Genomic DNA, 27,107 nt, shown 5'->3' with positions numbered 1-27,107 from the left:
CAGTGATGAGCAGCCGACCCCCCCCCCCTGCCCAACACCAGAACGTCACATATCTGTTTCGACTGGGAAGCATGCAATAGGCTTTTTAGTCACATAGTATGTAAATAATTATGAACATAACTAATATTGACTTTGTTCACTTTAGTTTACAGAATTAATTTCAATCTATCTTTCCCTTGAATAACTTTTAGTATCATATTGACACTTTGGCAGAGAATAACTAATATTGAACTGTAGTTTTTATGTAACAGATACATGTTTCACAAGTTATCACTTTCTGTAGAAGAGTAAGTGTAGTTTAAGCATGTTGTTTATTCAGATATCTCAACAGTCAGGTACAGTACAGTCCATCGTAGGGCAATGACAAACAACGCAGTAGATTTAAAAGTAGTGTGTGGTATTTTAGTCTCAGCCACAATATTAATAAGTTTACAAGCAACTGAGCATGAAACATTTAAGGTACACAGGCATATTTACAAGCATCCCTCCAGGACTTCAGGCCCCCCCAACACACACTGCTACATGTCCATACATCGTCTTTCTGGTTGACGACGCGTCCCGATTCTTCTCCCTTCTCCCAAAGTGTGCACTAGCACACTTCCCGTCATTGTATTGGTGTAAGGATTTAGCGGGAGGGACTTTTTCCACCGTTGTTAAATCCACAACAGGAAGTGTGCAAAGTGTATACTTCAGGAAAAAGGGTGGATAAATCAGCATTTGGTTGTTTGTTTTTGTGCAGTAATGTTGTAGACAACATGGCTATTCCACTTCTTGAGCCCTCAAAATTGGGACATTCAATGAAATGACGCAGCTGAATGTTGTAGCACAGACCTACAACTAGTGTGGATGAAGAGGTTGAAAGGATCTGGATAAATATTTTTCATTGCGAAAAAGCCATAGAGCTTTGAAGGGATAATATATATATATATATATATATGTGGGTGTAATGCATTGCATTTGATACTAAATGAAAGACTTCAAATGGAGAGATGTGGAAAAGGAGAAGAAAAAAAAATCAAGAAAATTTGGTGGCCATTTTTGAGCTTTTTTTTGTCCTGTTTTGTTTTTTTATACTTTCAAATCAAACATTCCACTTTGCGGGAAAAAAAAGAAGGCTGAGGTGAAGAGAAACAGAGAGAGAGAGAGAGAAGATCCTCCACTCCCTCAATTTGCCCAACTGTCCTGACAGACGTTTTTTTTTTTTTTATAAAGAAACCAGATTTATTTGTTGAGAGTCTTCATTCTCTGGTCCAGAGCTGCAAAGTTCTCCTCTACAGACAAGAGATTCTCTTTCATGGTTGTCTGAACCTGGGACAGGGAGAAAATAAGGGAGAGGGGGAGGTAAGTACATTTAAAATTGTAACTTCTAAATTCACCCATCACTTTTGGACTTTATAGCATTCCCATTGTTAAAATGTGAAACCTAAGACTTGACTGCCATTGTGCTGAGAATGTAAATTTTGTCATGTGTAATAAATTCAACAAAATGTGTTTATACTAGATTCATTTCATTAACTTCTTATGGCTGCAGGGGCAGTATTGAGTAGCTTGGATGAAAAGGTGCCCAGAGTAAACGGCCTGCTCCTCAGTCCCAGTTGCTAATATATGCATATTATTATTAGTATTGGATAGAAAACACTCTGAAGTTTCTAAAACTGTTTGAATGATGTCTGTGAGTATAACAGAACTCATATGGCAGGCAAAAACCTGAGAAGAAATCCAAACAGGAAGTGGGAAATCGGAGGTTGGTCGATTTTCAACCCAGCCCCTATTGAATACACAGTGGGATATGGATAAATTTGCACTTCCTAGGGCTTCCACTAGATGTCAACCGTCTTTAGAAACTTGAATGAGGCTTCTATTGTGTTGTGGAGCCGGATGGGAGGTCTTTGAGTCAGTGTTCTGGCAGAGAGCCAGGTCCTGGACAAGCGCATTTCACATGATAGCGACCTGCGTTCCATGGCTTCTCTACAGACAATGGAATTCTCCGGTTGGAACTTTATTGAAGATTTATGATAACATCGTAAAGATTGATTCTATACTTAGTTTGACAAGTTTCTTCGACCTGTAATATAACTTTTTGAAGTTTTCGCCCGACGTTCGGCTGGACCTGCACAAGCGTTTGGATTTGTGTACAAAACGCGCTAACAAAAGTAGCTACTTGGACATAAACAATGGACATTATCGAACAAATCAATTTATTGTGGAACTGCGATTCCTGGGAGTGCATTCTGATGAAGATCATAAAAGGTAAGGGAATATTTATAATGTGATTTCGGATTTCTGTTGACTCCAACATGGCGGATAATTTTTTTTTTCTTTTCTGAGTGCCGTCTCAGATTATTGCATGGTTTGCTTTTTCAAAATCTGACACAGCGGTTGCATTAAGGAGAGGTATATCTATATTTCCATCGACATTTATAATGGGTATTTCTGTAAAATGTGGCTCTCTGCAATATCACCGAATGTTTATGGTACTAGTGAACGTAACGCGCCAATGTATACTGAGATTTTTTAAATATAAATATGCACTTTATCGAACAAAACATACATGTATTGTATAACATGAAGTCCTATGAGTGTCACCTGAAGAAGATCATCAAAGGTTAGTGATTAATTTTATCATCTCCTCTCTTTGGCTGGAAAAATGTCTGGGTTTTTCTGTGAGGTAGTGGTCACCTAACATAATCGTTTGTGGTGCTTTCGCTGTAAAGCCTATTTGAAATCAGACACTGGTGGGATTAACAACAAGATTACCTTTAAAATGGTATAAGACACATGTTTGAGGAATTTTAATTATGAGATTTCTGTTTTGAATTTGGCGCCCTGCACTTTCACTGGCTGTTGTCATATCGATCCCGTTAACGGGATTGCTGCCCTAAGAAGTTTGTAACACGGAACCCAAACCGGCTACGCGCCTGCATACATTTATTTTGTCCCCACCACACCAAACCCGATCACGATATGCAAGTTAAAATATCAGAACAAACTCTGAACCAATGATTAATTTGGGGACAGGTCAAAATGCATTAAACATCTATGGCAATTTAGCAAATTAGCGTGCACTTGCTAGCTAATTTCTCCTGGGATATAAAAATTGAGTTGTTTTTTTACCTGAAATGCACAAGGTCCTCTACTCCGACAATTAATCCACACATAAAACATACAACCGAATCATTTCAAGTCATCTCTCCTTCTTCCAGGCTTTTTCATCTTTGAACTTATATGGTGATCGCATCTACACTTTCATATTATTACCACGACAACCGGCAAAACATTTAGTCTTTCAATCACCCACGTGACTATAACCAATGAGGAAGTGGGAGAGGCAGGACTTTCTGCGTCAGAAATAGAAAGGACTTCTATTTTAGCCCTTGGCATCGCAGACGGTCATTGGTGCAATTATTGAATAACATGGATTTCTACATTTATTTTGCAACGTTCGCACACGCGACGTGTCCGGTCAGCATGTAATTGCGTTAGTTATTTTCCAACTTTCCCTCCATCTTGTGACAACATCAGTTCTTTTTTTAGTCTTGGTCTTTTTCTAAGAGATTGTCAGTTGGATAGGCTCTCTGCAAGGTTTTGTATATCTTACCTATCATTAGAACACCGTTTTCTGACTCAAATAAGATTCCCTCAAGATTGCTCTGATATCCCGAAGATTTCAAATCAATTTCTTGATATAAAACTTTTGCAGTTCCATGCATTTGAAAATATCTACATTGGTCAGGCAACAATTGCTTTTAAATTCTGTCATAGAAATACATTTCTTTACTATTAGCAAGTCATTTATGGTTCTCTGCCATTTTCCATGTGGACCAAATAAAAAATAAAATAAAAAAATCGGTGAATTCTGAAAAGCTATCCAAGGATTGTTTCATAGGGGTGTGTTTTTAGGGAGTGACATTGGTTCCTGTAGAATACATTTTAATTTTCTTCCATATTGTTAGCGTTCTTAACTATCATGGTGGGAAAAGTACCCAATTGTCATACCTGAGAAAAAATAAAGATACCTTAATAGAAAATGACTCAAGTAAAAGTGAAAGTCACCCACTAAAATACTACTTGAGTAAAAGTCTAAAAAGTATTTGATTTTAAATATACACTGAACAAAAATATAAACGTAAAAGAGTTTGAGCTTAAATAAAAGTTGATTATTAAACAATCATTACACAGGTGCATCTTGGGGACAATAAAAGGCCACCAAAATGTGTAGTTTGGTCACACAACACAACGCCACAAATGTCTCAAGTACAGGGAGCGTGCAATTGGAGTGCTGACTGCTGGAATGTCCACCAGAGCTGTTGCCAGATAATTGAATGTTAATTTCTCCACCATAAGCCGCCTCAAGTTTTTTTAAAGAATTTGACCGTATGTCCAACCAGCCTCACAACCACACACCACATGTATGGCATTGTGTGGGTGAGCGGTTTGCCCCACGGTGACGGTGTGGTTATGGTATGGGGCAGGCATAAGCAACGGACAACGAACACAATTGCATTTCATTGATGGCAAATTTGAATTTTTAAAAATACTGTCAAAAGACCGAGGCCCACAGTGAGGACCATTTAAAAAAATAATAATTCTGTGACCAACCACCAAAGCACATCTTTTTTTCTTTTATTTAACCAGGCAAGTCAGTTAAGAACAAATTCTTATTGTCAATGACAGCCTAGGAACAGTGGGTTAACTGCCTGTTCAGGGGCAGAACGACAGATTTGTACCTTGTCAGATTCGGGGGTTTGAACTTGCAACCTTTCGGTTACTAGTCCAACACTCTAACCACTAGGCTACCTGCCGTCTGTATTCTCAGTCCAGTGAAATCCATATATTTAGGGCTTAATGGATTTCCATTGGCTGATTTCCCCATACGAACTGAACTGTAAACTTAGTCAAATCAAGGAAATTGTTGCATGTTGAGTTTCTATTTTTGTTCAGTATAAGTCAAATGTATAAATCATTTCAAATTCCTTATGTTAAGCAAACCAAAGGGCACCATTTTAGTCCGATTTTATTTACAGGTAGCCCAGGGGCACACCCAGACGTCATTTACAAACGAAGCGTTTGTGTTTAGTGAGTCTGCCAGATCAGAGGCAGTAGGGACCAGGGATGTTCTCTGTTTAGTGAGTCCTCCAGATCAGAGGCAGTAGGGACCAGGGATGTTCTCTGTTTAGTGAGTCCTCCAGATCAGAGGCAGTAGGGACCAGGGATGTTCTCGGTTTAGTGAGTCCGCCAGATCAGAGGCAGTAGGGACCAGGGATGTTCTCGGTTTAGTGAGTCTGCCAGATCAGAGGCAGTAGGGACCAGGGATGTTCTCTGTTTAGTGAGTCCGCCAGATCAGAGGCAGTAAGGACCAGGGATGTTCTCATGATAAGTACGTGAATTGGACCATTTTCCTGTTCTGCTAAGCATCCAAAATGTAACGAGTACTTTTTTTGTGTCAGAGAAAATGTATGGGGGGGAAATACATGATTTTCTTTAGGAAAATATGCAGAGTAAAAGTAGTCCACAATATTAATAGTCAAGTACAGATACTCTAAAAAACTACTTAAAGTATTATTTTTTTTAAACTTTACTTTAAAAAGGGACATCAGTCCAGCAGCAGTCCAACCTAGCAGCAGTGTGAGATGTGTCATTGTGTTTCCTACCTGTGAGAGCAGTGTCCCGTTGTCCTTCAGAGAGTTGTTGATCATCTGCTGGGTGGTGTCCAGGTGGGTCAGCAGCTGACCAAACTGCATGGCTACACACAGAGAAAGGATCAGGGTTCATATACTTATTCACATAGAGTCAGACCACCCACATACACACAGAGAGAGAGCGAGACCACCCACATGGCTACATAGAGGAAGAGAGAGGGACAGACCACCCACATGGCTACAGAGAGAGTCAGACTACCCACATGGCTACAGCGAGCGAGAGAGTCAGACCACCCACATGGCTACAGAGAGAGTCAGACTACCCACATGGCTACAGCGAGCGAGAGAGTCAGACTACCCACATGGCTACAGAGAGAGTCAGACTACCCACATGGCTACAGAGAGAGTCAGACTACCCACATGGCTACAGAGAGAGTCAGACTACCCACATGGCTACAGAGAGAGTCAGACTACCCACATGGCTACAGAGAGAGTCAGACTACCCACATGGCTACAGAGAGAGTCAGACTACCCACATGGCTACAGAGAGAGTCAGATCACCCACATGGCTACAGAGAGAGTCAGACTACCCACATGGCTACAGCGAGCGAGAGAGTCAGACCACCCATATAGCTACAGAGAGAGAATCAGACCACCCACATGGCTACAGAGAGAGACAAAGAGAGACGGGGACAGAGAGAGTCAGACCACCCACATGGCTACAGAGAGAGACAAAGAGAGACGGGGACAGAGAGTCAGACCACCCACATGGCTACAGAGAGAGAGAGAGAGAGTCAGACCACCCACATGGCTACAGACAGAGAGAGAGAGTCAGACCACCCACATGGCTACAGAGAGAGAGAGAGAGTCAGACCACCCACATGGCTACAGAGAGAGAGAGAGAGTCAGACCACCCACATGGCTACAGAGAGAGAGAGAGTCAGACCACCCACATGGCTACAGAGAGAGAGAGTCAGACCACCCACATGGCTACAGAGAGAGAGAGTCAGACCACCCACATGGCTACAGAGAGAGAGTCAGACCACCCACATGGCTACACAGAGAGTGAGTCAGACCACACACATGGCTACAGAGAGAGAGTCAGACTACCCACATGGCTACAGCAAGCGCGAGAGAGAGAGTCAGACCACCCACATGGCTAAAGAGAGAAAGAGTCAGACCACCCATATAGCTACAGAGAGAGAATCAGACCACCCACATGGCTACAGAGAGAGACAAAGAGAGACGGGGACAGAGAGAGTCAGACCACCCACATGGCTACAGAGAGAGAGTCAGACCACCCACATGGCTACACAGAGAGGAGAGAGAGAGTCAGACCACCCACATGGCTACACAGAGAGAGAGAGAGACAGACCACCCACATGGCTACAGAGAGAGAGCGTCAGACCACCCACATGGCTACAGAGAGAGAGAGAGTCAGACCACCCACATGGCTACACAGAGAGTGAGTCAGACCACACACATGGCTACAGAGAGAGAGTCAGACTACCCACATGGCTACAGCAAGCGCGAGAGAGAGAGTCAGACCACCCACATGGCTAAAGAGAGAAAGAGTCAGACCACCCATATAGCTACAGAGAGAGAATCAGACCACCCACATGGCTACAGAGAGAGAGACAAAGAGAGACGGGGACAGAGAGAGTCAGACCACCCACATGGCTACAGAGAGAGAGTCAGACCACCCACATGGCTACATAGAGAGAGAGAGAGAGAGAGAGAGTCAGACCACCCACATGGCTACACAGAGAGAGAGAGAGAGAGAGTCAGACCACCCACATGGCTACACAGAGAGAGAGAGAGACAGACCACCCACATGGCTACACAGAGAGAGAGTGTCAGACCACCCACATGGCTACAGAGAGAGAGAGTCAGACCACCCACATGGCTACAGAGAGAGAGAGAGTCAGACCACCCACATGGCTACAGAGAGAGAGTCAGACCACCCACATGGCTACAGAGAGAGAGTCAGACCACCCACATGGCTACAGAAAGAGTCAGACCACCCACATGGCTACAGAAAGAGTCAGACCACCCACATGGCTACAGAGAGTCAGACCACCCACATGGCTACAGAGAGTCAGACCACCCACATGGCTACAGAGAGTCAGACCACCCACATGGCTACAGAGTCAGACCACCCACATGGCTACAGAGTCAGACCACCCACATTTTAAAAGCATATCAGCGTCGTGGACATTACTTGTTCCTTTAAATTCATTTTTATAACTGCCACACCTGCAGTTAAATGTGCATATTTTTTTTATTTTCTAATTGTAAAATATGTTTCTGAGCCAGGTCTGAAAGCCAGGTGATTGACAGGTCAGCATGTTTCTGAGCCAGGTCTGGTGATTGACAGGTGATTACCTTGTTCATGCAACTCCTTGACAGCCATGAGCCTCTGCACCACCTGGGGCAGAGAGGTTGCCATGGCGTCCCACTTCTGCACCACGTCATACAGCTGAGACACCTGACAGACGGAGACAACAGTAATGATAATGTTAGGGGGGTAAACAGACAGAGACAACAGTAATGATAAGGTTAGGGGGGGTAAACAGACGGCAGAGTTCGAGGACTGTCCAGGTTACATCTACAGGAGATGACTGTCCAGGTTACATCTACAGGAGATGACTACTGTTGGGCCAAGTAGTTCTCCTGGTGGTTAGGAAAACCTCCTGGCCATAGGGATAACCTCATTACTGTGTGAAATAAGATATTTCATATAGAAACTCTAACATTTACTTCTAAACCTCAATATAAAAAGCTGGACTAACCTTGTTCTGTGTGCCAGCATCTTCAATGGTTGCTTTGTGCTTCGCAATCTCGTTCATCTTTCCAAGGACGCTCTACACGGAGAAAAACACAAACAACGATAACCGTGTTCACTTTTTGCAGTATAACAAGCACAAAAACACCAGCCCATCTGTCCTTGGGTGTTCAATTCAATACAATACAATTCAAGGGGCTTTATTGGCATGGGAAACACATGTTAACATTGCCAAAGCAACTGAAGTAGATAATATTACAAAAGTGAAATAAACCAAGTGTTCTCTGCAGGGTAGTGGAACAGTGATTGCTGCTAGACTGATACAAGACCAGTGTTTCATTCCATCCCCTTGATGATTCTGCTGATCCTCAACATTACCTGCAGCCTGGCTTCCACCTGGTCCAGAGTGGCTGAGTCCAGAGCACTGACCCTCGCCTGCAGCAGCTCCATAGTGTCCTGGAGGACAGAGACAGAGCGAGAGAGAGAGCTCAGTCTCAGGGATAACAGTGATTGATGATCAGGGTTAACTGTACTTTCTGACATTGTGGATCATTCAAAACCCCCCCAAAAAAATGTTTTATGAACAAATTGGATTGATTGAGTTCAGTTGACAAAATAAAATAAAAAAGTATCCCGTTTTTGACCAACTGAACTGGACCAAGGTGGGAGACAGAAGAGACTCACCATGAGACTGCCTCCCTGCACCCCAGCACTCAGAGGTCCTGGTTTGTCTGATCCAGAACCCACAGCAGTCTCCAGCTCTGAGAGCCGCTTCTCCAACTCTGCCATCTTAACACAGAGACAAACGATGGAGAGGTTCAGGCGGGAATGAATGAAAACTGGGTAAACAAGTGACACAGAATTGACCAAGGACTGACTCAAATTTGCATGTGCAAATGCAGACACACGTTGTTGCCGAACTCACACACACACACACACACAGTGCTGTTGGGGACCCCTTTCCACACAGTCCCATTGCCCTAGACTCCATACCTTGGCAGCGTCTGTGAACTTCTCCTGCTCTGGCCGGCTGTGTAGCTCATACAACACCACACCGTCAGGACCTTTGGCTGCTGGGGCCTTGCCCTCCCCTGTACTGCCCCTACTGCCCCTCACTGCCTCCAGCTGGGTTAACAGACGTCTGACGGAGACGGAGAGAGAGAAAGGGAGGACGGAGAGAGAAAGGGAGGAAGGAGAGAGGGTCAAGAATAAAAAAAGGCACATAAGGGTTAGGATGGTTATTAATAACAGACAGACGGGGGTTTGAATAAGAGCCAGACGGGGGTTTGAATAACAGACGGGGGTTTTAATAAGAGACAGAGGGGGTTTTAGGGAATTTAGCAGTATGTCCAAACCGCATTGCGTCGTGTGGGCGAGCAGTTCACTGGATGTCAACGTTGTGAACAGAATTTCCCATGGTGCCGTGGGGTTATGAGATACAGCGACTAGATCCTGAGGCCCACTGTCTTGCCATTCATCTGCCTCCACCCCCCCATGACGCAAGGATCTGTACACAATTCCTGGAAGCTGGAAACGTCCCAGTTCTTCCATGGCCTGCATACTCTCCAGACATGTCACCCACTAAGCATGTTTGGGATGCTCTGGATCGACGGGTACGACAGCATGTTCCAGTTCCCGCCAATATCCAGCAACTTCACACAGGCATTGAAGAGGAGTGGGGACAACATTCCACAGGCCACAATCAACAGCCTGATCAACTCTATGCGAAGGACACCCGCTCCACTACAGGCCCGTTGATGTGAATTGGGGCTTGCTCGGCCCTCCATTTCCTGTAGACCACAATCAGCGCCTTTGTCTTGCTGACGTTAAGGGAGAGGTTGTTGTTCTGGCCCCAAACTGCCAGGCCTCCTCCCTATAGGCTGTCTCATAGTCATTGGTGATCAGGCCTACCACCGCCGTTTTGTTCGCAAACTTAATGATGGTGATGGAGTCATGGGTGAACAGGAAGTACAGGAGGGGACTAAGCACGCACCCCTGGGGGCGCCCTGTGTTAGAGGGTCAGCGTGGCGGATGTGTTGTTGCCTACCATCACCACCTGGGGGTGCCTCATCAGGAAGTCCAGGATCCAGTTGCAGAGGGAGGTGTTTAGTCCCAGGGTCCTTAGCGTAGTGATGAGCTTCATGGGCACTATGGTGTTGAACGTTGAGCTGTAGTCAATGAACAGTATTCTCACGTAGGTGTTCCCCTTGTCTAAGTGGGAAAGGGCAGTGTGTGGAGTACAATAGAGATTTTGTCATCTGTGGATCTGTTGGGGCGGTATGTGAATTGGAGTGGGTCCAGGGTGTCTGGGATGATGGTGTTGATGTGAGACATCACCAGCCTTTCAATGTTTTTCATGGCTACAGATGTGAGTGCTACGATGCGGTAGACATTTAGACAGGTTACCTTGGTGTCCCCCCCCTTCCCCTCTCCCCTCTCTTACTTGGCCAGTGCTCCATCTGGGTCAGCTAGATTAATATGTGCCTGTGGTCCCAGCAGTGAGTCCAGGTGGGCAGAGACCAGCTGCTGTTTGAGCTGGGCAGCCTGCTGAGCGAGGACGACAGGAGTCAGACGCTCCTCTGAACTGCTGTCCCGTGTGGTCGCCTGAGGGGAGAGGAGCATAGACAGATGTGATCAGCACACAGGGAAATGACAACCACAGGTTTGGAGGTGGGTAGAGGTCACTGGGTATAAAGATGGGTGGTTTGGGGGTGGGTAGAGGTCACTGGGGTATAGATGGGTGGTTTGGGGGTGGGTAGAGGTCACTGGGGTATAGATGGGTGGTTTGAGGGTGGGTAGAGGTCACTGGGGTATAAAGACGGGCCCCAGGAATCCGAGACTAATCAGGAAGATTCAGGGGGATAAAAAAACATTCTGAAGGCAGCTTCAACGCCCTATTGTAGCCATATGTACACAGGTTTGTAGAGGCTAGGGGGCTAACGCTAGGGCGTAAGGGCTAGGGGGCTAACGCTAGGGCGTAGGGGGCTAACGCTAGGGCGTAGGGGGCTAACGCTAGGGCGTAGGGGGCTAACGCTAGGGCGTAGGGGGCTAACGCTAGGGCGTAGGGGCTAACGGGCCAACGCTAGGGCGTAGGGGGCTAACGCTAGGGTGTAGGGGCTAACGCTAGGCGTGTAGGGGGCTAACGCTAGGGCGTAGGGGCTAACGCTAGGGCGTAGGGGCCAACGCTAGGGCATAGGGGCTAACGCTAGGCGTAGGGGCTAGGGAGCTAACGCTAGGGCGTAAGGGCTAGGGAGCTAACGCTAGGGCGTAGGGGGCTAACGCTAGGGTGTAGGGGGCCAACGCTAGGGTGTAGGGGGCTAACGCTAGGGTGTAGGGGGCTAACGCTAGGGTGTAGGGGCTAACGCTAGGGCGTAGGGGCTAGGGGGCTAACGCTAGGCGTAGGGGCTAGGGGGCTAACGCTAGGGCGTAGGGGGCTAAGGGCGTAGGGGGCTAAGGGCGTAGGGGGCTAAGGCTAGGGCGTAGGGGGCTAAGGCTAGGGCGTAGGGGCTAAGGCTAGGGCGTAGGGGGCCTAAGGCTAGGGCGTAGGGGGCTAACGCTAGGGCGTAGGGGGCTAACGCTAGGGCGTAGGGGGCCAACACTAGGGCGTAGGGGGCCAACACTAGGGCGTAGGGGGCCAACACTAGGGCGTAGGGGGCCAACACTAGGGCGTAGGGGGCAGGGGGCTAACGCTAGGCGTAAGGGCTAGGGGGCTAACGCTAGGGCGTAAGGGCTAGGGGGCTAACGCTAGGGTTTTGGGAGTATTTGTCTGACCCGGGCGGTTTAGGGTGTAGGGGTTGTTTGGCACCGCCTGTCTGACCCGGGTGGTTTAGGGTGTAGGGGTTGTTTGGCACCGCCTGTCTGACCCGGGTGGTTTAGGGTGTAGGGGTTGTTTGGCACCTTCTGTCTGACCCCGGGCGGTTTAGTGGTTTTACCTGGATGGTCTCCACCTCCTGACTGAGTTCCTTGATCTCATGAACCAGACGCTGGTACTTCTGCTGGGGGGTTTCCTTCACCCCACAGCCCTCCGCCAACTAGACAGGCATGGAGAGAGAGGGGAAGAAAACAGAGTTAACATACACTGAAGCGTCAGAACAGACAGCTGAATCATTATCCACAAGATTCAAATAGACAGCTGAATCATTATCCACAAGATTCAAATAGACAGCTGAATCATTATCCACAAGATTCAAATAGACAGCTGAATCATTATCCACAAGATTCAAATAGACAGCTGAATCATTATCCACAAGATTCAAATAGACAGCTGAATCATTATCCACAAGATTCAAATAGACAGCTGAATCATTATCCACAAGATTCAAATAGACAGCTGAATCATTATCCACAAGAGTCAAATAGACAGCTGAATCATTATCCACAAGAGTCAAATAGACAGCTGAATCATTATCCACAAGAGTCAAATGGGCACGTAATAGGTCTTGTGATGGATTTCACAGAGATGGTTTATGTGTCCCAACAGAATCAAATGGTACTATTTATAGAATAATAATCAATATGAAATATTGCAGCAGCAGCATCTACTCACAATCTCATATTCTCCCGACTCATAGCCCACTCTTTTGTTCTTACTGATACGATCTGAGAAGTCTGGGAGAGAAAACACATTCATTAGAGGAAAGACAAGAATATTAGATGATGGTTTTGGGATGAAACAGTTACCGGTTTCATGATAAAACCACGGTAAAATTCCAGACGGTTATTATTACCGTTTCAAATGTTAATTATCATTGAAACCGTGTTTGATTAGCGCGGTTTGAAAAACTCACGGGAAATACCGTCCAGCATCAACCAAAGTTAGCGGCAGTCTGACGCAGGCGGAGCAACGTGGGTTTCGTTTTGTGTGAAAACATGGCGGGAGGCAGTGACAGCGCTCGGGAGATTTTTCAGCCTTCTAAGAGGACCAAATCTGAAGTGTGGTCGTATTTTGGGTTTAACAAGAGTGTTGAGGGAAACTTCAAATCGAAGATGGTCACCCTGTCTGCAGAACATGTAACATTATTTTTTTTAATCGCAGCAAAAGCGGGCAACAATTCAAAATCTCGAATCCTCTTTGTGACCACCAACTTATAGCGTATGCAAGGTAAGTTAACTTTTAGCTCAATGCATGATGTGGGGACTTCGGGATGGTGGAAAATGTCAAGGTTTGTCTGTCTAACTTTGCTAATAGCTTGTCAATAATGTAAAGTGAAGCTTTTCAGTGTTACCTACTCTTATAAAAACGCTACATGTTGTTCTGCTGCTGTGTGCCTCGTGCGTCTTCAGACTCCATTCACCCATTGCTAGGCTGGACAATAGAACCATTCAAAGCAAAAGCAAAAGAACGTTGGCTAAGCTGGAACACTAGAGCCCATAGTAAATGAATGGAATGGAACGTTGGCTAAGCTGGGACACTAGAGCCCATAGCAAATGAATGGAATGGAACGTTGGCTAAGCTGGGACACTAGAGCCCATAGCAAATGAATGGAATGGAACGTTGGCTAAGCTGGGACACTAGAGCCCATAGCAAATGAATGGAATGGAACGTTGGCTAAGCTGGGACACTAGAGCCCATAGTAAATGAATGGAATGGAACGTTGGCTAACACTAGCTGGGACACTAGAGCCCATAGCAAATGAATGGAATGGAACGTTGGCTAAGCTGGGACACTAGAGCCCATAGCAAATGAATGGAATGGAACGTTGGCCCATAGCAAATGAATGGAATGGAACGTTGGCTAAGCTGGAACACTAGAGCCCATAGCAAATGAATGGAATGGAACGTTGGCTAAGCTGGAACACTAGAGCCCATAGCAAATGAATGGAATGGAACGTTGGCTAAGCTGGGACACTAGAGCCCATAGAGCCCATAGCAAATGAATGGAATGGAACGTTGGCTAAGCTGGAACACTAGAGCAAATGAGCCCATAGTAAATGAATGGAACGTTCACGTTGAGCCCAAGCTGGAATGCTAAGCTGGGAACACTAGAGCCCATAGCAAATGAATGGAATGGAACGTTGGCTAAGCTGGAACACTGAGGAATGCGAGCCACTAGCCCAAATGAATGGAATGGAACGTAGCAAAATGAATGGAATGGAACGTTGGCTACTAGCTGGAACACTAGAGCGACACTAGCCCATAGCAAATGAATGGAATGGAACGTTCTGGGACACTTGGCTAGCAAATGCTGGAACACTAGAGCGAGCCCATAGCAAATGAATGGAATGGAACGTTGGCTAAGCTGGAACACTAGAGCGAGCCCATAGCAAATGAATGGAATGGAACGTTGGCTAAGCTGGAACACTAGAGCGAGCCCATAGTAAATGAATGGAATGGAACGTTGGCTAAGCTGGAACACTAGAGCCCATAGCAAATGAATGGAATGGAACGTTGGCTAAGCTGGAACACTAGAGCGAGCCCATAGCAAATGAATGGAACGTTCACGTTGGCTAAGCTGGAACACTAGAGCGAGCCCATAGCAAATGAATGGAACGTTCACGTTGGCTAAGCTGGAACACTAGAGCGAGCCCATAGCAAATGAATGGAATGGAACGTTGGCTAAGCTGGAACACTAGAGCGAGCCCATAGCAAATGAATGGAACGTTCACAGAGCCTGTTGTTCACTGGAGTGATGCTTAAAATTCCATTTGGCCTAAAAGGCACATGTATGCCTTTTAATTTTACCAATACAATCTGTTCGTCAGACGAAACTGGGAAGAAAAAAAAACTACTTGTGTAGAAAGTAGCATCCGCACATCGATGGTGTCAACTGTGCTTATGTCTGCATAATGAGAAAGTAGGGGGGGAAATGATCGATGAAAAACGAGCTCGCTGCCCAGACTCAAAGAATTAGAAAGAGGAGATTCTCATTATTAAAATGGTGTCTGACTTTTTTTTCTTTTTTTTATCTAAATATACACATTGCAAAATATTTGGCGAAATAGACAGACTTGCCTCCATTTCCCCTATATAGGAAACAATGGGACGACCTCAGAGTTCCATGAGTAATTGTTGTTGCTGTTTACATTTGAACCATAAACAAAGTGAGCAGGTCTCGTTACAAACAATAGCGAAACAGGCATTGTGACATAGAACAATAAGCTGGGAATAGAACGTTCAGAAGGAGAGTTGTTGTCACGGCGCTCAATAGTACTAATAGGAGCTGGCAGGGTGAAAAATACCCTAAAATAAGGCCTGTTTATTCGTGACGACTTCAAAACGACGGCAAGCAGCTGGGAAATATGGTCATATTATGAAACTGGGCTCCACGGCGGATGCAATGAACTTTATCAGGAAAAAAAAGCATTGTTAAAAATTGCCTACCATTGCACACGATAACGCGTTATGTTGTTTAGTCACCCAACCAACATATTTTGTTCATTTAAAATCCGGCAGTCATTGACTTGGTTGTAAAAAATGTTTCAACAGGAGAAACACTATAGACTCCACCCCCTACCAGACTCCACCCCCTACCAGACTCCACCCCCTACCAGACTCCACCCCCCAGACTCCACCCCTACCAGACTCCACCCCCTACCAGACTCCACCCCCTACCAGACTCCCATATTTATGTCAATTGTTGGGCTCATTGCAATTACTGTCTTCTTAAGACTCATTTGTATTTATGTAAATTGTGCATGGGATCATTACATATACTCAAATGCAACACAGAAGATAGTGTGTGATAATAATAATAATAATACATTAGCTATTTCCTTGTTTACAGAGTGGGCGTGCAGCAGGCCAACCCAGTGATGCTACTGGTCTATCCTCATCTACAGTTGTGACAGACACCCCAGCAAGCATTTAAAAAGGCAGGCTGTTAATACACCCACATCAAACAAGACCTCACTGTACCCCTTTCATATTACATTGCAAAGGACATGATGCCATTTCATATTGTTGAGAGGCCTGTCTTTCTGAGGCTGATGAAGGTTGCCGTGCCTCACTACAAAGTGTCATCACAAACAATATTTTCCAAGACTGAAATCCCAAACCTGTACAACCAGGTTAAAGCTGATGTTGGAAAATGTTTCTCTCAAGGCACATGGTTTGCTGCAACTACTGACCTCTGGACCAATGAAAGCAGGGGGTGGTTCAACCCTACATCATCTTCACTATCCATTACCTCACCCCAGAATGGTAACTGGAATCAAACTGCCTGGAAACACACTTCTTCCCAGAAGATCACTCGGCTCACAACATCAGAGAGGTTTTTGAGAATATGCTGGAAGAGTGGGGAGATCAACAAGAAAGACCTGGTCTGTATAACCACAGACAACACAACAAACGCGATCAAGGCTTTTGAACAGGTCCCAGATCTGTGGCTTTGGCTGCTTTGACCCATCATTTGAACCTGGCCATCTCAAAGGCTCTGAAAAATTCAGAGAGTTGACACAGTAGTCAAGGCCTATCGTCATCTGGTCCAAGGCTTCTCACGGAGCTGGAAGAGAAGGAGAGAACTGAGAGGAAAAAAAGCAAGCTGCCCTCAACATGCCACAGAAGGATCTGATCCATGATGATGTGGTGACCCGATGAAGATCTACACACAAGATGCTTGAGCGTTTCCTCAGCCAACAGCAGCCAGTCTGTGTGACACTGGCTGGAGAACGAGGAACATGGCATCTGATGACCAACGGATGCTGACATAAGTGTCATGGAAGCAACTGTGCCAGCTCCTTGAACCTCTGAGCAAGTTTATAGATGCATTTGCCTCAGAGACACTGTCAGCAATCAGCCCTGTCCTGGACCACGTCACCCGTGATGTTCTGGTGGAAAAGGATACGGAGCCATCCCCGACCGGGGAGATGATACGGAGCCATCCCCGACCGGGGAGATGATACGGAGCCATCCCCGACCGGGGAGATGATACGGAGCCATCCCCGACCGGGGAGATGAAAAGGATACGGAGCCATCCCTGACCGGGGAGATGAAAAGGGTAATGAGAGAAGACCTTAACAGATACAAAGAGAGTCATGCACATGGCTTGTTTCATTGAGCCCCACTTCAAAATAAGCTTCTTAGATGAGCCTGAAAAAGTTGACACTGGCAGCTGTGTCCAGGAGGCCTTGAAGCCGGCAGCTGTGTCCAGGAGGCCTTGAAGCCGACAGCTGTGTCCAGGAGGCCTTGAAGCCGACAGCTGTGTCCAGGAGGCCTTGAAGCCGACAGCTGTGTCCAGGAGGCCTTGAAGCCGACAGCTGTGTCCAGGAGGCCTTGAAGCCGACAGCTGTGTCCAGGAGGCCTTGAAGCCGACAGCTGTGTCCAGGAGGCCTTGAAGCTGACAGCTGCACAAGTCAGAGAAGAACCACGATGCACCAGCAGCACCTCCACCACCAACACCCCCATAGCGGCATCGGAGAGGAAAGGCCTGGCTGGGTTGCTGAGAAAGATGACCTCAACAAGGCAGTAGAGGGGAAAGGCCTGGCTGGGTTGCTGAGAAAGATGACCTCAACAAGGCAGTAGAGGGGAAAGGCCTGGCTGGGTTGATGAGAAAGATCACCTCAACAAGGCATCAGAGAGGTGACGAGGGTCAGATTCCAACCTCCCCAGAAGACAGAGTGAAAGAAGAGATCAAGGTCTACCCATTTCTGCCTCCCATTCCAGCAGAAGAGGATCCACTGGTATGGTGGAAGGAGCTCTGCATCAGAGCTGCCTCACGTTGCCAGGAAGCTTTTGTGCATCCTAGCAACCAGCGTGACATCAGTGTGTTCAGTGCCAGCGGGCACATTGTCTCCCCTCGCAGATCACTGCTTCAACCAGACAAAGTAAATATGCTGACATTTTTACATTTCAATCTCAAGTGAACAAAAATACATACATACAGGATGTTTCTTCATGAAGGAGAGAACGGACAGAATCAGCGCTGTTCATTTGATTTGTTGACATATTGTGTGTGTTGTTATTTTAATGTCAACACCTGCACATTGGATGTGTTTGCATATGGTTGTATTGTTCTTACATCCACATTGCTTTACTTGTGTTGCTTTTATATGGACATGTGATTTGCTTACTGAAGGTTGTGTTAAGCCTGCACTAGGGAAACATTTACCTCATGGCGCCATCTTTAATGTTAAATGTTATTATTTTAGTGTTTCTGCACACAAAAAAACTACATTGTGCTGCTAATTGTATTTGTTTGTTTTCAATATGATTTCAGTGGATCAGTACTTCTTGAACATTTCCAGCACGGTTCAACGTCACCGCGATAATACTGATAACCGGGATCATTTTGCTCAATATGGTTGAGAAGGCACCGGAAGACTCACTGAGGTACGGCCCGGCCCCGACTCACTGAGGTACGGCCCGGCCCCGACTCACTGAGGTACGGCCCGGCCCCACTGAGATACAGCTGTTTGAAGGTATACTAACCGAGGCCTTTAGTGCTGACCCTCTTGTCCTTGAACTTGTCGTAGGCTGCGTTGGGGTTGACCACGATCCTCTCCACGCTGTCACTGCACAGCTCTTCCTGTTAGAGACATCAAGAATAACGAGACACCACAGGAGACTTGGTCAAAACTAGGACAAATGGATTGGAAATGAAAGAGCTGAAAGTATACGTAGGCCAAAATGGTTCAAAAGAAGATCAGATTTGATGATTGATGGGGATTTGTGCCAATCTTCTCTCTCCATGGGTTCTGTGTCACACTGGCTGATTCAATACCACCTGGGAACCTAGTCCCTTATATATCAGAATACCTGTATGGATCGGTGAACAAACTCTCTCACACAATAGACGTTGTTAAAAATCTGTCAATTAGATACAATCCAATGAGTGAGACATCAACTTCATCTACAGTGTGAGAGAGGGCCCATGTGAGACGCCAACCAGCACCAGAACACACACACACAGATTGAAATGGATCTGTAATCAGGAGGTAGGGGGGGGTGGTGTCTATTCCAAGAGGGAAAACAAAGACAGTCGATTTAATATTCGATCAAAAAAAAAAAAAAAGAACAAATTCTGAATCTTGAGCACCGAATGGTTCCGCAGAATCCACAATTATCTTGAAATGAGCTCTTTGGTGACAAATGAAACGGAAAACACCATTAACTATGTAAAGGGGTTGTATTGTGACAACACAATGGGAATGAAAAGTCAGCATTGCCTAGTTACCAGAAGACCTGGGAGTTAGGGACCAATCACTGCTCTACATGAGAAAGTTACCTCCCTCTTGCACAGCTGACTGATGAAAGATGCTATATATATCTATCTATCTATCTATCTATCTATCTATCTATCTATCTATCTATCTATCTAATATAAACTAGTGTTTCAGAGTTTCTCCGGTCCTGTGACTTCTACATAATCTCTATGAGCTAGTTAGCTGCTTCAGTCAATTATAAATCCATGGCTTTCTCCATCTGCTCATTTGAGGAAACAGATTCCCTTAAAAAAAAAATCAGTGATTCTGAGAAAAGCATCATTCTGACTAGCCTCAGGGAACTGTGCACTAGGGTGAGGGATAATGTCGTCAATGTGTCTAATCTCCAAAATGATTTATTCACATTCATCAAAATGGGAACAATCAATAACCACTGACACAGACAGTAGTGAAAGTCCAGACAGACAGTCAAGACAGACATGTTAGGAGTAGGAAGGGAGTCAGTTTGTTAGTCAGTGAAGCTCTTACCAGCTCCTTGGGTTCCCAATGGGGAGTTAGAGAAAGAGCACAGGGAGACAAAGAGGGGAGGGAGAAAGAGAAACAGATTAATGTGGTTATCACATGCCATGCACAGCAGCAGTCTGCCAGGGGAGATGAACGAGTCCAGTGTTCTGAGGCAGACTGCTGCTGACACCGGAGACATTCACTAGGAGACCGACTCTCTGATCATTACGACGTCTCTGTTCTTTCTCGATCTCTCTCAGACCTCATCATCTTCAGGCACATTTTTCACAGCGAGAAAATATAGCTCATTTTCAGTGCATCCCTCCAGACCTCATTGAAAAGCGAATTAGGACCCTGGGGCAAAATGAGATTGACACCCCTGGTCTATGGTGATGTATCAACTGCTGACATCACATATCAATATTATACACACAGGTGGGGTAGGCCTAAAAAATATGCATTTTATATCCCGTGTGTGACTGTGAATATATTGTAAATATCTGATAGGCCCTGAGCTCTTAACTCAAGCCTCTTGTCTAATTCTCTGGTATTGTTAGCATTATGTAGTGTGTGTAACGAGGGGATTGGCAGAGAAAACCCACTTCTGAGTGAGATGGTAAGAAAGAAGACAGCTCAGACCTGATTTGATGAGACATACAATGTCAAGGTGTGTTGCAGTACTGATCCCAGTGTTTGTAGTGCTAGCAAAGTAGAGTTAGTAAAGATAGCTAGTTAGTAAAGATAGCTAGTTAGTAAGCTTCTGTTAACATGTATACCAGTAGCTAGAGTAGAGTTAGAGGAAAGGGATGATAGAACACATACACAGTAACAGAACTGTCTTCTCAAGACAGACAGGACAGACAGGACAGACAGGACAGACAGGACAGACAGGACAGACAGGACAGACAGGAAGGATAGACAGGAAGGACAGACAGGAAGGACAGGAAGGACAGACAGGAAGGACAGACAGGAAGGACAGACAGGAAGGACAGACAGGAAGGACAGACAGGAAGGAAGGACAGACAGGAAGGACAGACAGGAAGGACAGGAAGGACAGACAGGACAGACAGGAAGGACAGACAGACAGGAAGGACAGACAGGAAGGACAGACAGGAAGGACAGACAGACAGGAAGGACAGACAGGACAGACAGGACGGACAGACAGGAAGGACAGACAGGAAGGACAGACAGGACGGACAGACAGGAAGGACAGACAGGAAGGACAGACAGGAAGGACAGACAGGAAGGACAGACAGGAAGGACAGACAGGAAGGACAGACAGGACAGGACAGACAGACAGGAAGGACAGACAGGACAGACAGGACGGACAGACAGGACGGACGGGACAGACAGGACGGACAGACAGGACGGACAGACAGGACGGACAGACAGGACGGACAGACAGGACGGACAGGACGGACACAGAAAGAGACTAGAGGTCGACCGATTAATCAGAATGGCCGATTAATTAGGGACGATTTCAAGTTTTCATAACAATCGGAAATCGGTATTTTTGGACACCGATTTGGCCAAATCTTTATTTAACTAGGCAAGTCAGTTAAAGAACACATTCTTATTTTCAATGACGGCCTAGGAACGGTGGGTTAACTGCCTTGTTCAGGGGCAGAACGACAGATTTGTACCTTGCCAACTCAAGGATTCAATCTTGCAACCTTACAGTTAACTAGTCCAACGCCCTGCCACCTCCTCCCATTGCACTCCACGAGGAGCCTGCCTGTTACGCGAATGCAGTAAGAAGCCAAGGTAAGTTGCTAGCTAGCATTAAACTTAACTTATAAAAAAACAAAATCAATCAATCAATCATAATCACTAGTTAACTACACATGGTTGATGATATTACTAGTTTATCTAGCGTGTCCTGCGTTGCATATAATCGATGCGGTGCGCATTCACGAAAAAGGACTGTCGTTGCTCCAACGTGTACCTAACCATAAACATCAATGCCTTTCTTAAAATCAATACACAAGTATATATTTTTAAACCTGCATATTTAGTTAAAAGAAATCCAGGTTAGCAGGCAATATTAACTAGGTGAAATTGTGCCACTTCTCTTGCGTTCATTGCACGCAGTCAGGGTATATGCAACAGTTTGGGCCGCCTGGCTCGTTGCGAACTAATTTGCCAGAATTTTACGTAATGATGACATAACATTGAAGGTTGTGCAATGTAACAGGAATATTTAGACTGATGGAAGCCACCCATTAGATAAAATACGGAACGGTTCCGTATTACACTGAAAGAATAAACGTTTTGTTTTCGAGATGATAGTTTCCGGATTCGACCATTTTAATGACCTACGGCTCGCATTTCTGTGTGTTATTATGTTATAATTAAGTCTAATTTTTGATAGAGCAGTCTGACTGAGCGATGGTAGGCACCAGCAGGCTCGTAAGCATTCATTCAAACAGCACTTTCATGTGTTTGCCAGCAGCTCCGCTGTTTATGACTTCAAGCCTATCAACTCCCGAGATTAGGCTGGTGTAACGATGTGATGTGAAATTGGCTAGCTAGTTAGCGGGGTGCGCGCTAATAGCGTTTCAAACGTCACTCTCTCTGAGACTTGGAGTAGTTGTTCCCCTTGCTCTGCATGGGTAACGCTGCTTCGAGGGTGGCTGTTGTCGTTGTGTTGCTGGTTCAAGCCCAGGTAGGAGCGAGGAGAGGTACGGAAGCTATACTGTTACACTGGCAATACTAAAGTGCCTATAAGAACATCCAATAGTCAAAGGTTAATTAAATACAAATGGTATAGAGAGAAATAGTCCTATTATCCCTATAATAACTACAACCTAAAACTTCTTACCTGGGAATATTGAAGACTCATGTTAAAAGGAACCACCAGCTTTCATATGTTCTCATGTTCTGAGCAAGGAACATAAACGTTAGCTTTTTTAGATGGCACATATTGCACTTTTACTTTCTTCTCCAACACTTTGTTTTGTTGCGTTATTTAAACCAAATTGAACATGTTTCATTATTTATTTGAGGCTAAATGGATTTTATTTATGTATTATATTAAGTTAAAATAAGTGTTCATTCAGTATTGTTGTAATTGTCATTATTAAATACATTTTAAAAATCGTCCAATTAAATCGGTATTGGCGTTGAAAAAAAATCATAATCGGTCGACCTCAGAGAGAGCGAGAGAGAGCGACACACACACAGAGAGACAGACAGAGACACACACAATGTAGATTAAATATCCTTTGAGTTGTGCTACAAGTGTATGTCAAAATGAAAGTGGGAGGATTATTAGACCAACTAAAATGTCTTGTCAGGTGATAGTGCTGCTACATTTGCAACAGGTGAAACAAGGCATACAACACTTCATCACATCACACAGCAGCAATGGGGCACATCATCATCACCACATCATGTAGGCAGATAGTCATTTCAACACAATTTGAGGAGAGGAAAGGGGACAGGAAGGATTTTACAACCCATGCAGATAAACTCCACTATATGAGAGAAAAATAACCTCTTACTTGTACACACTAGCGTCCCAGGAGGGAGGGAGGGGTGGGGAGAGAGGGAGGGGAGGAAAAACGAGACCGACAGGGGGAGGGAGGGGACATGGGAGGGAAAACGAGACCGACAGAGGGAGGGGTGGGGAGATGGGAGGGAGGGGAGGAAAAACAAGACCGAGGGGAGGGGAGGGGACATGGGAGGGAAGGAGGAGGGGACATGGGAGGGAAGGAGGGAGGGGACATGGGAGGGAAGGAGGGAGGGGACATGGGAGGGAAGGAGGGAGGGGACATGGGAGGGAAGGAGGGAGGGGACATGGGAGGGAAGGAGGGAGGGGACATGGGAGGGAGGGAGGGGACATGGGAGGGAGGGAGGGAGGGAGGGAGGGGACATGGGAGGGAGGGGGGGGGGGACATGGGAGGGGGGAGGAAAAGGGAGGGAGGGGACCGGGAGGGAGGGAGGGAGGGAGGGAGGGAGGGGGGACATGGGAGGGAGGGAGGGAGGGGGGATGGGAGGGAGGGAGGGAGGAGGGGACATGGGAGGGAGGGAGGGAGGGATGGGGGGAAAACGTTATTAGGATTGGTGGTGTCACTTGTAGGTATCTACTTCACAGTTGATCCATGTTACACAGCACGATGATCCAGAGATGCAAATCAATCAATCCTTGATCTGCATCTGTGGATCGAGCCCTTCATCAGCACTCAGTTCAGTTCCATTACACGGGAGAGTTTTGTTAAAGAGCCCCAATGCTTGGTCTGAACATTAACACACATCGCATAAGGTACAGTTTTGGAAGCATAAGGACCTTATCTTTCATATCAGAAGGTTGCGTGTTGAGCTCCAAGTGGCACAGCGACTTAGACACTGCATCTCAATACTAGAGGCGTCACTAGAGGCCTGGTTCGATTCCAGGCTGCATCACAACTGGCCGAAATTGGGAGTCTGAATAGGGTGGCGCACAATTGGCCCAGCATCGTCCGGGGTTAGGCCCAGCATCGTCCGGGGTTAGGCCCAGCATCGTCCGGGGTTAGGCCCAGCATCGTCCGGGGTTAGGCCCAGCATTAGGCCCAGCATCCAGCATCGTCCGCATCGGGTTAGGCCCAGCATCGTCCGGGGTTAAGCCCAGCATCGTCCGGGTTAGGCCGTCATTGCAAATAAGAATTTGTTATTAACTGGACTTGCCAGGTTAAATAAAAGGCTAAATAATAAGGTGTGTTCACAAACAGCCATATCTCCATGTTACAGCGCGTGTTTACAGAAGACAGAGGGACCACCTGAGATAATGAGGTATCTGACATGCTCCTAACACCAGTGTGTAAAGGAAGAAGTCAGAAACGTGTTGTCACTGGAAAAAAATACTGTCAGCTGCAACTGTGATAAAGTCACTTAAAACAGTTCACAGTAAGTTTATATTTAGCGTTTATGAAATTATTTTGGATGTGATATGAAAGTAAAGGGCTTTACGTTTCCAAAACTGTATCGCAATTGAGAATTGATGCTGGTTTAGATGGAGTATTTGGCTATTTTAGCTGCCAGAGCCAGTCAACATCTGAAGATAACAAGGTCCTTAAAGGAATAATGGTAGGCTCCTTAAGAGTACATCTTGGGCAACTCTGGATCACGCAGAGGTTTTTAGAGAGGATGTGGCACTCAGCCACATCAGCAACAGACTGGTGTTTTGGGATCGAGAGGCAGCAGCAAACTCCCCCCCCCACACTCCCTCCCTTCTCTCCTCCACCCCTCCATGTTTCACTCACCGACTCAAACTGGGCCTGATCATCTTCTGGCAGGTCACTGGTCTCATACACATCTGGCTCGTTTGACGCCTGTGGAAGACAACGACTCGTATTCTATAACAGCAAAATGACATGGACATAGCTGGCTACTTGTTAATGCAAAATTAACGACAGATACACTTTTAACCTTCTCAGAGGGTTGTACTTTTTGTTAAGTCACTCAGTCTTACACACATTAAGGACACAATAATAAATACGTTTCCGTATTAGCTGTGTGTCTTTTCTGTGGTTGTTAATTTTACAATACCCAGTGAGTGGACCCACCCAACGTTAGCTGGCCAACGCCCATTCAATCACAGGGCTGGATTAGCCTCTGTTAGGCTATAGCTAATTAGCTGTCGGGAAGAATAGCTATAGTTATAAATCACAGATGATTGTAACTATGAGCAGTTTAAACAAATCCTATTTGGTTAATTATATATGTTTGATGAGAGCTGCTTGAAATATGTTTGTTAAAACGCAGACTATTTCAATGCACTAAAGCTAGCGAGGTAGTTAACGTGTCGTTACTGTAGCAAACTAACAAGCGTTAGCTTAACATAGATCCTGTTAGTTTATCTGGTTAGATATCAGGCCTGCAAAGCTAGCTAGCCTGCCTCTTGTGATTGATTTGACTAGAGAGTGTGTTACAAATATCTCATCGAGACAGATAGCTAGCTATAACGAGACACTGGCTAGCCAGCTAGCTAACTAAACTAGCCAGCTAGCTAACTAAACTAGCCAGCTAGCTAACTAAACTAGCCAGCGAACAGGACACTTACGATTCCAGGTAAATTGGCGTATTTGGGATCAGCCATTGTTGAGGTTACGAGGCCGGTGGATGAGTAGACAAAAAAAAAACCCTTAGACGTGACAAAGATACCTGAAATAACGATGGACCTTGTGGATAAAAGTTATTAGTCCGTTTTCAAAACGCTAGCTAAATGAACAAGCAAAAAAAAAAGGGATCCTTTCACCCTGTGTAGCCAAACAACTCGCTAACATAAAGCGCTTCTTTTGTATTTTAATAACTGTATTCTGACAGCTCGACTGTTCAGTAGCGGACGAGCATTACAATCTCGCGAGATTTGCGTGGACGAGCGGCGCTGTAGTTTCATAACCCTCAGGAAAGTGGACCTGGTAGACTTTGGAGATTTCACCTAAACTTGATTCAATTTGCAATGGTTGCTTTGGTGAAATTGTACAAACATTGTAAAAAATAAACCTTCGGGTTGTTGCCGCTAAGAATATGAACGAACAGCATGACAGCAGGCTGCCTTGTCTGGTCTATTTATAGACATAGGGAATATAGCCATAACCCAAAAGCCTTTGTTTGAATGAACCAGGGAAAACATTGCAACAAAACGTTTATTTGCCTAGTTTATTACTATACTAGTCTGGACTGTGTGAGTTACCTAATACATGTCCTCCTGTAAATAACCTATCGTAGACGTCTCTGTCAATCACTGTAATACCACATATGTTCGATTTTTTAACGAATGGGGGCCCACGATTGACTGGTCAAACCATATTCGCATGATGGGGCTATTATACAATAACAACAATTGTCCATAGGCAACCGCTCCATCTTCAGCGCATCAGTGGTGCTGATGAGAGGGATGCGAATAGGCTACCACTTTAATAACGTTGCCTGGATCAGCGCAGGCCACGCCCCGTGCTTGTTAAAAGACCAGAGAGCTGCCAGTGAAGCAAAGCGCTCCGCAAGCTCATGCTTCAAAAATCTCTCCTCCTGCATCTCTCGCTACAACAGCTGACCGACCGTCTGGAGCCGGATCCGCTCGGGAATACTCTCACATTTCAA

At 45.7% G+C, this 27,107-nt stretch overlaps 1 protein-coding gene across 4 annotated transcripts; it reads right to left on the bottom strand.

Moving 5' to 3' along the window:
• Positions 1–292: 292 nt before the first annotated feature.
• On the bottom strand, positions 293–26,366 carry dctn2 (dynactin 2 (p50)). Of its 4 annotated transcripts, XM_042330034.1 has the most exons (15): positions 26,068–26,366; positions 25,268–25,336; positions 23,531–23,539; positions 20,052–20,057; positions 18,790–18,886; positions 12,971–13,032; positions 12,357–12,455; positions 10,868–11,028; positions 9,418–9,565; positions 9,109–9,213; positions 8,803–8,880; positions 8,432–8,503; positions 8,025–8,127; positions 5,652–5,743; positions 293–1,308 (listed from the first exon to the last, which is right to left on the bottom strand). In XM_042330034.1, the coding sequence occupies exons 1-15, from the start codon at positions 26,101–26,103 to the stop codon at positions 1,222–1,224; spliced, it is 1,224 nt and encodes a 407-aa protein (XP_042185968.1). In that variant the 5' UTR covers positions 26,104–26,366; the 3' UTR covers positions 293–1,221. The 4 variants fall into 4 exon arrangements, with proteins under 4 accessions (XP_042185968.1, XP_042185969.1, XP_042185971.1 ...); XM_042330035.1 differs by lacking the exon at positions 20,052–20,057; XM_042330037.1 differs by lacking the exon at positions 23,531–23,539.
• Positions 26,367–27,107: the final 741 nt, after the last annotated feature.

Source organism: Oncorhynchus tshawytscha, linkage group LG02, assembly GCF_018296145.1.
Source record: "Oncorhynchus tshawytscha isolate Ot180627B linkage group LG02, Otsh_v2.0, whole genome shotgun sequence".
Taxonomy (NCBI): Eukaryota; Metazoa; Chordata; class Actinopteri; order Salmoniformes; family Salmonidae; genus Oncorhynchus; species Oncorhynchus tshawytscha.
This window is presented reverse-complemented; position numbering and strand designations above follow the sequence as displayed.

Bases quoted from the DNA above. Each gene is read 5' to 3' on its own strand.
- dctn2 (XM_042330034.1), bottom strand. From the start codon at position 26,103: ATGGCTGATCCCAAATACGCCAATTTACCTGGAATC. The intron at 13,033-18,789 runs GTTAGTATACCT...TTTCTCTCCCAG, and splicing joins GGTCAGCACTAAAGGCCTCG to ACTTCTCAGATCGTATCAGT. The intron at 8,128-8,431 runs GTTAGTCCAGCT...TCCGTCTGTCAG, and splicing joins ATGCTGGCACACAGAACAAG to GTGTCTCAGCTGTATGACGT.